Source organism: Belonocnema kinseyi, chromosome 4 (assembly GCF_010883055.1).
Source record: "Belonocnema kinseyi isolate 2016_QV_RU_SX_M_011 chromosome 4, B_treatae_v1, whole genome shotgun sequence".
Taxonomy (NCBI): Eukaryota; Metazoa; Arthropoda; class Insecta; order Hymenoptera; family Cynipidae; genus Belonocnema; species Belonocnema kinseyi.
The window spans coordinates 3,751,070-3,762,354 of NC_046660.1; the positions used below are offsets into that span (position 1 = coordinate 3,751,070).

An 11,285-nucleotide genomic window follows, 5' to 3' on the forward strand; every position below is an offset into this window, starting at 1 on the left:
ACTCGCACTGTTCTGATGTGCAGAACTGATCCCTTTAAACTAACTTTAAACCTGAGACGTAATACCTTGAGAAAACTCGGAAAACATACTCTTGTTACATTAAATATCGTGTGTACTGAGGCAATCAAGAATTAAATAGTCTATCATGTCCATGAGCAATACCAGAAACGATTATCTATTGATGGATATAGAGCTTTCAATATCATAACCCTTCATAAGGTCTAATAAAAATGTCTAATACAGGTAATTTAGAAACTTGCTGAGGTTTTTTTCTATCAGTATATATTTAATTGAATATATAAGCTTTATTTGAATACACAAAGCCTTCTTTCCTTTTGCACACTGATGCAGCTGAAGGATCTTAAATTTTTTCTTAACTTTTGTATAGGGTGTCTTGCCCTGAAAAAAATGTTTGAAATTAAAATAGGAAAGGACGGTAGTTTTTTTTCATCCAGATTGGATTCACTTACCCTGATCCTTCTTTTTATCTTTGTTTTCATTTTTATACAGAATACAGAAAATTATAATGAAAATGGTTTAAGGTTTCCTAAATATTTTTTGCACATACATATTTTTTTAGTAGGGAGACTCGACACTAATGCATTTACGGCAGAAAAGTGTGGCAGTTTTTTTTAGAAATAAACATTTGTGATTGTGTGCAACAGTACTGCACACAGTTTTTGATAAATGACTGATATTGGGTAAAGAAGATTTTCTGCGGTGATAAGATAACTGATTATCATTGAATTTTCTGCCTTACCGATAGCGGTAGGAGGGCGCTACTGGTCGCTGCTGACCCTGCTGACCAAACGCGTACAAAGTGCGAATTCATAATGCTTATACTTGATAATATGCTTCCGACATTCTTACTTCACGTTCCATGGCGCTGTATTTAACCGTTTCATAACAGATGTTCACGAGATGTCTAATTCCGATTCCGTAACAAAATCTAAGAAAAACCGAAAATTATGAAGGATAAAAAGTATGAAGAAAATATGAAGCTAGTAATAATTCATTGCAACATCTTGTTTTTTAAATAAGCGCGTCGTAATCGCTAACTTATGGGCGCAAGACTTGATTAGCATAGGTCGATTGTTTTACTTCTGTCGGTAATGCTGAAACCGTCATCATTTGAAACGGAAGATTTATGTCGATAAGGTAGGTAGTTTTTGTCTTGTTTCGTTTGCTAACTTTGGATTGATCAATGATCCGAGACAGCGAACTAAATTGATTCTTCAATTTTACAAAAAACATTAACTGTTGGAATGCTCACGACTTTGACATGTCATTTCGGGGTAACATTGGTTTCTGAGCTTGAAAGTTTAGAATTGGCTTTCTCTTATTTAATTGTTGACAGATGATCCTCATTTCAAGCCTATTTCAATCCACAAGTCTACCCAATTTTATTAGATTGTTGGATTAAACTGAAGTGCAATTGTTTTGTGGCGTGAACTATATTTTAGTGCGGAATTAAGTTCTAAATCAAATCCTAGTTTTTACAGTGTAACTTCCGCAGAAACTGTCGAGAAAAATCCTCTGATTATGAGTATCTAATATAGTCTTTCGAAAAACTACGCATATATGCTTTAAACAAGTTTTTTTAAACAATTATATTATTAATGGAAAAAATCTGTTGGTTCTCGCGCTTCGCGCTCGCTAATTTATTTATCTCGTCACGTATCTCGTGCTTCGCACTAGAATTTGTCCCTTAAATTGTTTATCTTTTCCATAAATATATTATTATTGAAATTCTTAACATGCACTGATATTATAACAGACGCAGTTCTATTGCCTCTTTAAAAGAAATGCGCATTCTCTTATAAAAAATTTGTTATTAAACATTTTATTGCAACTTCTGTCGGTTTTTCAAAAACTGAATTTGCTCATTTCCAATTTTATTTTTACTTTTTAAACGTCACACATACAGTTTACACATCAGCCTTACCTTTTTTTTACTTCTAAATTAAATCCCTACCTCAGTGACCCACAAAACTTCGATTAACGAGAGTTTGGGGGCGGGGGTGGGAGGCGGTTAGTTTCAACCAAGATTCTTAGCTGGTTAGTGTTTTATGCTGAGAAGTTCACCAACCTTCAGCAGCGTTGGGTTAGATGGGAGTTCATATTATGATCTCATTTTCACATTCCCGGCCCTCCTGCAGGTGCGAAACCAAAAACTTATTTCTTTATTTTTGTTTTGTTTCAAAACACATTTATATAATTGAGAATCTTTAAAATACTGTCAAATAGTTGAATGAAAAAATGTAATTTTTGATTTTTAATTATTTTGCATGCTGTCAAAATTTGAATTTTGTAATGTGAATTTGAATTTTGTTATGATAGTCTTGTAGGGCATTTAAAAAGCAACATTTTTCTTCTCTTTACTTTCTTTCATAACGTGCGTTATTTGATTTCAAATGTTCATTTTCATATGTTTTTTGTAATTTTGTAAATGCTATAACTTTGGCAATTTTTGATTAAAAAACAGAGTAATTGGGATAAATTGTTCGACTATTTGAATACTATGAACAACCGTAAAGAGAATTTTTGAATTTTGAAAAAATTGGTCTAAAAAATATTCAAAATGTGCCCACTTTTTGAATTTTCATCCAAAATGGCTGGCTAACAAACTTGACCTTTATTTTAGGACACTAAAATAATATACCAAAGGCCAATCCAATTTGTCAATTCTTTCGAATGTCATCGAGTTCACAGACAGGCATGCATGCATGCAGATAGACATACAGACAGGCAGACATACAGACAGGCATACAGACAGACATACAGACAGACAAAAACTCGTCTCAAAACGTGGACATTTGACAAAAATTGGGAGGGGTCAAATTTTACAAAAATCTAATACCTTCTCTGATGAGAATGTAAAAAAAAAATAATTTTCACCGATTAAAAAAATACCAATAATGAACGTAGCAACTTCCTATTACTGGAATATATTTTCCTATGTTTCAACTTTAGTTCAAAATTATCGCCTATTTATTGGACACACAGTTTTTTAATGGCACCTCATAAAAAATGACGCAGGGTCACAGTGACCCAGAATGACTTATAGATCGAAAATGGAGGTATGACTTTCTAGGATTAAAAACAAATTGAGAAAGATTTCAGTTACAATTTATGGCTGTAAGTCCTCAGAAGTTTAAATCAGAGTTTTCGATTTGAGTTATAATATGTATGATATTTTTTAAAATGTAGCTAAAGTGTACGCCTTGAACGTACCAAAACGATCGCGGACATATTATTTTCCTTTTTTTGAATATTTTGAAAATGTTGGAAAGCATATAACTTTTTTAATTTTTATCGAATTTAAAAACTTCATTAGGATAATTTGCAAGTATTTTTTCCGTGTACCAGAAAATTTGACAACAACTTCTAAAACCCATAAAAAAGTTTGTTTCAAACCTCGGAAAAGCTTTAACCTTCGGAATTTGTTGTCTAGTAGAAAAAATTAATTGAGATAGTTTCAAAATATATTTGATATCTAGTGAAGAATTTAAATAATATTTCCTAATCTATCAGAAAATATTTTTTTCTATTTTTAGAACATTTCCAAAATATTGGAAAGTATATAACTTTTCTAATTTTCATCGAAATTGAAAATTTTATTTAGATAATTTGCAAGTCTTCTACCATCTATAAGAAACTTTGAGAACAATTTTTTAAATTTGAAAAAAAAAACATTTTCAAATTTTGGAAATACTCTAAAAATTTTAATTTTTGTTGCAAATATCTGCTTAACGAACTTAATCTATATTTTGGGAACCTCATAAGAAGTCTATCAAAGGTTGACTTGATTGGGAAAATCCCTTAAAAGTTAGCGTGGTTACAACATTATTCAGGTAACCAACCATACATACAGACAGAGAGACACCGACAAGATGTTATGATTTTTGGATTCTGTGCGTGCCGAAACGTAAAAATCCGTTAAAAACCAGAGGTCGAAAATTTGGACGATTACATTACACTCTCATAAATGAGAATGACATAAATTATTTCTACAAAATATTAACTTATTTAAATAATTATTTTTCAATTCAAATACAATTTTATGATGAAGCTATTTCATGAAGTATGTATGATAGGCATGCATTTCGGTGTGACATCATGCCCTGTCGGTATAGTTCATTCCTGGCAGAAAAGTAGCAGAAATTATCGTTTTGTTTATCATATGAAATTTCTTGTTAAAAAGATGGACATTTCTCATATATGAGAAACTCCAATTCAAGATATCAGTTTTAAATAAAATTTTATCAGAAGAAGTTCCTATTCGATTAAAATATTTCTATTTCTCTCAAGACCTGCTTGAAATATAGTATAATGTAGAAGTTTCAAATTTTTCGAAGCAATAGGATGTCTGAAATAATTTTGCAAATAGTTGTGTCAATTTTGTTAGGAATTTATTTGTTTTTAATGCCACAACTTACAAAAACGACTCTTCATCCTGCGAAAAAAGTGCAAAAAGTACAATGAAGTTTCATTTTGTTTGGCTTGTCTATTATTTTTAATCTTTTCAAAAACTTGTTCTAATGATTGAGCTAATGCGCCATATGCCTAGATAGCAGATAGTACACATAATAATACGATGATTGTCCCCTTGCTGATCTATTCAACCCAGACGCAGAGAGGGAAGAGGGAAGTATCCACTTGCCCACCTTCTATCGACGAGCAACTCTTACTCCTCATCTGCTGCTATGATTGTTATAATCATAAAATAAATAATTATGTCATATGTCTTTGAATATTCATATTATAGGGTAATTCCAGTGCCATTCAAAGTTGGTCTGTTATTCAGTAGTACACCGATAAAAATCGACTTTTTACATTATCATCATTTATGCTTGAGAAAGCATTAGAGTTTTACAAATTTGACACCACTGTTTTTCAACGTCCGTAAACACGATAACTCTCGAAAAAAGGAACAAATGAAATCGAGCTTTGGCACACTTTTTTAGGCCCTAAGAGAAAGGACGAAATCCTTAACTAGCCATTTTGGATAAAAAATAAAAAAACCTGGAGCATTTACAAAATTTTTCAACCTCACAAATTCTGTGTGCGGCTAATTAGTAGTATTCAGAAACTTGAACAATTTATCCTCACGAATTTTTTCGATAAAGAAAAATGATCAGAGTTACAGTATTTTCAAAATCCAATAAAATAAACGAAAATGAACATTTTAGGCCAAAAAACGCACGATATGAAAAAAATTCAAGAAAGAAATTTATTTCTTGAAGGCCCTACAAGATTATAACAACTTTTTGAATTTTCTTGAAAAATCGAAAATTGTAATTTTGATTACGCGAAAAATAATTAAGAATAATTCCATTTTGTGGTCCAACTGTGCATAATTCGAAAAAAGATAAATAAACAAAAATTGTGATCTCCAAAAACAGATACAAATTTGTTATAATTTAATACGTTCTTATCATTCATGATTGAGAAAGTTTAGAATTGTCCGAAATTTGACACATCTGATTTTCGAATTAAGCGACGCGAAATACGAAAGAAAATTCTGAAAGAGAAATTAAAGCTTTTAAAAAAAGGCCTACAAAACTTCTTTAACACGATTTTTTAATAGGATGCGTCATATTCGTTTCAATTATTACAAGCACTATGCATAAAATCGAAAATTAAAATTTTTAACCGAAAGATGTGATACAAGGAGAAAAATCAAGACTAAAATTCACACTAAAAATAATCCTACATCATTTTTTTTTACCATCTTTTGGTGGAAATCCTCATTTTTATTTTATTTAAGGATAATAATTGTTATTTTATAGACAATAATATATAATAATTGAAAATAAATTAGTTTAAAACTTTGGTATGTTATTTGAATCGGCCAGATGACGGATGGGTTCAAACCTGTTCCCTAAATTTGAATCAGCGAGAAATGGGTCACTGTATTACACAGAAAAAAAGAAGGTAAATATTTATTTTGATTTCGAGGTAAAATTACCTGAGAGAAAAATTAGCTTCACGGCATAAATTTCACCTGATTATCAGTTAAAGTTTCTTCTGTTATTCCATGACAACACATGTATTTTGAAAGACGCGAAGTTGTCTGAATAGAACTCTATTCCTCTCAAAAATCACCTGCAACCAATTTTATCCTTAATTTTTGCAATGAAATCAGTAGGAGTTTTTATTACATTCCAAACGTAACTTGACATTTTGAAAACGCGAATTTACGACATTTCTAACGGTATTTTCACTAAACGTCGATAGAAGCTTACAACAAACTAAATTTTAGTTCAATACATTGAAAGATTGATATTTGTCATTGCGCCTAAGAACGTCACATTGAGAATGAGTTCGATTATTGCCCTCTTCCGATTAAGTTTAGTGGTAGTGGTGCACATCGAGCACATTGCAGACCGCCACGCACAATATATCGAGATTTGGTCGAAACAACAACATGTGAGTTAAAAACTTGAACAAAAGATCAATAATACGTATTAAAATAATCGAACAAGCAAGCTCGTCGTCTCGTTTATCTCGGCCAAAAATGTAATTCTTGATTGCCATCAAGTTTTGACTCCTTATTCGATGATGATCCAAGCAAGGTAACTTTTTTTTCTCAAACATTTTCAACCCACATCACTACCAGAGTAGCTGTAAAGTTACAATAAATTTGGTTCACGATTTTTTTTCTCGAAAATGTTCTATTCTGGGGCATGCCAGTACAGGTTGTATGCTGTGCCCGCAGTGTACACTAACCAGTGAGAAGAGAAGAATCGAGAAAATTTTATATTGTCAGATTTAAACGAAAGAGTGAGCATTTTTTGATTTTTGTTCATGTGCCAATTTTCCATCGAGAGAAGTGCCCAACAAAAGAATAGGTTTATCTCCGAAACCAATTCTTATTTATTTCATTAACAATTGACATTTGTGTTGTATTCCATTGAGGCGAATATATTTTCTACTTTTTTAATTCCTCTTAATTCGAACAGTAGACATAGCTCTCATGGTTACTTTCAATTCCACACTTACATGCTGTATTTTCGACTTATTTAATTCCCCCTAATATGTCCACAAAATATGCCCACTTAAATAGTTCCTATACTCGTTTTTGTAGAATACAAGTTTGGTCATTTCAATTTTTTGTCTACCATAACGGTGGAGAAGTTTTAATTATGATATTTTATATTGTTTAAAAAAATGATAGATTTAATAATAAATGTATTTAATAATGTTGTGTAAGGGAAACAACATTAATTTATCTTGAAACAGAATTGTGAGAATATTCTTTGGCAATACTACAAATTATTTCTGTTAACATAATTATTTTATATTCATAACTGATCGATTAAAAGGACTAGGTTTTTCGTCTTCGAAGTGACATTATTCTCTGTCTTTCTAGTCTTTCTTTTGCATTCCTTCATCTTTTAATTCTTCTCAATACGCTTCCATTACATTTTTCTAAGTCGATTAAAAAGAATAGATTTTGCATTTTTTTTCTACTCTCTGGTGGAAGTTTCGACCAAGAATGGAACTTTTGAGAGCGGTGAAAGTTATCGAACGCATAGATAATGAGCCGCTATTTGAAAACATATTTCTCTTATTATGACTGCTTCTGTGCAAGTATTTTTCACAAATTTATTTTCTTGAGTTTTTTTTTCACCGTTTATTAAGGAGCGTAATTCTTTTCAAACGTCCTTGTGGACTTTTGTTTCATAATTTGGTTTTTTAAAGTTTGTGTTGGTTTAAAGAATGTACCTCCAAATCGTTTTTACGTGCTGCGTAAGGATTATTCGTACCAGCAGTCACGGGGAAGCGTGAGTGCGAGTGAAATAACATGCATCTAGAATAGAATAATAGCCAGAATGGCACGCAAGAGCGTCTCTCTCGCACGCATTGCCATTACTGGATTTTGGTATGAATTTGGCCCTGCGGTACAATACTGTCTACATATAGTGTATAAGTTCAAACTTGTTTAGGCACTCGTGAGGATTCGTAGCGCGGTTTTTGTCCGGCGCCAAAGATGGACGAAACTGAACTGAGGCAGCCGACAATCCACGAACGAGTGCGGCGGACACAGCCGAAGTGACGAACCCTCCAGTCGAAATATCCAGTCTCGCCGCGAGTGCCATACCATGAGCATGATGGAAGATTAACAAGTTTGGTTGAAACCGGGGTGTCTGTCACGCTCCTGTCAAATGCAAGTAGTTGTTCCTTCGCGACTTGGCACAATTCAAATTGGCAATGTTCTTCATTGCACACTAGTTGCACTGTGCGATTCATAAGTTTTCAAGATGAGTGTCTTCACCCGGAAGCAGCGATCTTTTTGAAAATTTGGACCCGTACAAGCGAAACGGGAATCGCGATGCGAAGTTCCGACGAATGTGCCAAATGTTCCGCCGAATTGTGAAGAAGACGCACTCCAAAAGAGAGAATTTGCAGGATTAGTGAGACACGAAAACAACAAATGAAGGCACAATGAAAAGGTTCACTCTTCAAAATGAGATGGAACAAATTTAGCACCAATGGGTTTATGTGCGTGACGAATTTTGGGTGGAGGCTGTGTTGTTGAGTGACCACCGCACTCGATACTCATTGTGAATGGCATTTGTGTTGTTACATTTTTCCGTGTTGGGTTCTGAACCTTAACACACACAGAAACATCCATAGAAAAAAGGTGACACAGAAAACGAAAGTGTGCGCGAGTCGCATTCCGGATGAACAATGACGCGGTACGGTATTTACTAAACGTTTAGAGTTTAGACAAACCGTCCAAGTGTTCAGTGTTGTCCATCCATCCACTCATCCGTCCAACCGTTCGTTCGTTCGTTCATTTCCTTCCTTCCGTCCGTCCGTCCGTCCGTCCTGCCTTCCTTCCTCTCTTCAAACTCATTCATATCATCCATCCAGCCGCAATCATTCATTCAAATACGTGTACACGACACTTGATCAATGTGTTCTACATCTAATCGATTCATTTCTTCATAAATTCTATATCCTTTCATCCACCCAGCCAGTCGCATATAAAAATCCACTCATCCAATCACCCATACATTTTTTGCTCGTACAAGCATCAATTTACCAACAATCAATCCAGCAGCAGCAGCCCCTTTCATTCGTTTGTATGCTCGTTTATGTCGTTTTGATCTCTTGTTCATGCGAGAAGAGATCAGTACTTTTTTTTCCAAGCCGAATTTTCTCTATCTAATTTTCAATGGAGAATTCAAACTGGCCTAAGGAGACTGGCTTGGAGGCAGTGAGGATGCCGACAAAATGTCGAAACAACGAATCTCCTGAGAAAATCGAGACAGCAAGGAACTTGAGCTGGCCTATATGTGTCCTCTGTATTGTCAGTTTAACCATTTCCGGCGTTCTTGCCTATCGCGAGTACCTTCTCGAGTCCAGGATAGCTACTCTCGAGTCTCGGTGTTTGCTTCAAGTCGAGTCTTCGCCGGACCTTCTCGTACAGAGGCTTCGTCGAGAGATTCAAGAACAATTTGATGCTCATCCAGCAGGAGCAGCAGCAGCAGCATTACATCCTGAGTCAGCTGCAATTTTTAGGATGAAAAGGGACGTTGAATGCAATTGTCCACCAGGTATGTAGAACGAAGCACACAGCACACATATTCAGACAGGCAGACATGCAAAAACACGCGCGCGCCCGCGCGTGTAACTGCATACGTCCGGCTTCCAGATACCCACCTTTTTTCGGTCTAGAGATGGATGGTGTTACGCCTTGATGAATATGAAAAAACAAAAAAAAATTCTGTCTGTACATACTAAAGTTAAAGTTTACATTACTGAAGCAAAAGCAAATTTTGTTTATTATTTTATTTTTTTAAATTAATACGAAGACTTTAAAAAGTCACGAATTTGTAACCCTTTAAATTCCAGACATATGCGCGGGGAAACCCCGTGACCGACACGGTGGGTCCTTTAAATAGGGACCTGCTAAGTGGGTAGATCCATATGGGCACATTACAGTTTTTGTCGTGACAAAATCTGGGGCTCATTTATCGCAAGATTAAACTGTTCCCTGGTGAAAATCCCGAATGATTTCTGGCAATGACCCATATCTAACTGATTCAAAGTTAGAGAGTAGACATACATACCCACAGTAAAAAAACACACAATATAATAATAATTGTTTTCAATGTATAGCATAATTCAAGGCTCAATAAGCAGAGCTCTAAAAAAAAATTCATGAACAGGAATGTTCAATAAACAAACCCTGTGACTTGAGAGGCTGATAGCAAAAGTGGGTTAAGAAATAGTCGAAGCAAAAATGGGCTAAAATGAGTACAATATAACGGAGATTGTATCGTCTATTTTCTATTGTAACGCATATAACTTTATACAATAATGGAACAATAGATTATCAGAAAATAAAATCCGACTGAGGAATCGGGAAATGGCCGGAAATGTGACTCAGTGGCCGGGATTTTTCTCTCGAATGTGCCAGCTTGCAAATTAAAAGTGCTTTCATGTACACACTCGATTACTATAATTCTGCGCTGGAAGAGGGATTTTCTGAATAAATGAAAAGAACCATTATTCTCCTGACTGGGAAGAGGAAGTGTTCGAAACAAATTACAATTTCAACTTTCGACATACAGATAGAATTTCTGTGAGGAAATGTGTGTGAGTGTGTGCTCACATATTATAATTTTTATATAGAAACGGGAGTTTTCGTAAAGAAGTATAATGTTTACTTCAGGTTCAGTTTAGAATAGGAAATTTCGTCAAGAATTTATACGAGCAGATTACCTCGGACAAATCGCTTAGAAAACGAAAGACTGATTAATCGCTTTCTTGCTGCTATTTTGGGTTTTAATCGAAAGTTTCCGCTGTCTTGAAAAGAAATATGACGATTTGTTTAATTTTAAGTTTTCGGAATCCTTAGAAAAATGTCTTGAAAGTGGTGGAGGCAAGATAATTTCAGCGCATGTAAACTACATTTAGTTAAAAAATGTTATAAAAATCCACTTTTTCTCAATACACTTCTTTAAATAACATTTAACAATTTTTTAAAATTATTTCTGTAAAGAGCTGTAATTAAGATTTTGGAACATAAATTTTGAAATATAATTGAAGTTCTTATTGAGAAGAGAAAATTAATTGATTAATGCCGAAAATTAAGAATTATAGTTCTCTCACAAAATTATGAGTTTCAAATGAAAATTGTAATGTTTGTGAATAAAACTCGTGTCATGATTCAACTTGAAATTATATTATTCTCCAAACTCTCCTGTTTTTGTTCAACAAATCTTTAAAATATTGTATTCATCATTCTACTATATAGTTATTGTATT

At 33.9% G+C, this 11,285-nt stretch overlaps 1 protein-coding gene across 8 annotated transcripts in view; it reads left to right on the top strand.

Moving 5' to 3' along the window:
* The first annotated feature begins 8,109 nt into the window (after nucleotides 1-8,109).
* Nucleotides 8,110-11,285, top strand: part of LOC117170579 (collagen alpha chain CG42342) — a 100,473-nt gene continuing 97,297 nt past the window's right edge. For 7 of the 8 annotated variants that reach the window (XM_033357432.1, XM_033357424.1, XM_033357429.1 and 4 more), the window contains exon 1: nucleotides 8,110-9,569. In XM_033357432.1, coding sequence (XP_033213323.1) covers nucleotides 9,188-9,569 — 382 coding nt within the window. In that variant the 5' untranslated portion in view covers nucleotides 8,110-9,187. The remainder of the gene's footprint in view (nucleotides 9,570-11,285) is intronic. The other variant, XM_033357425.1, reaches the window with a different exon arrangement.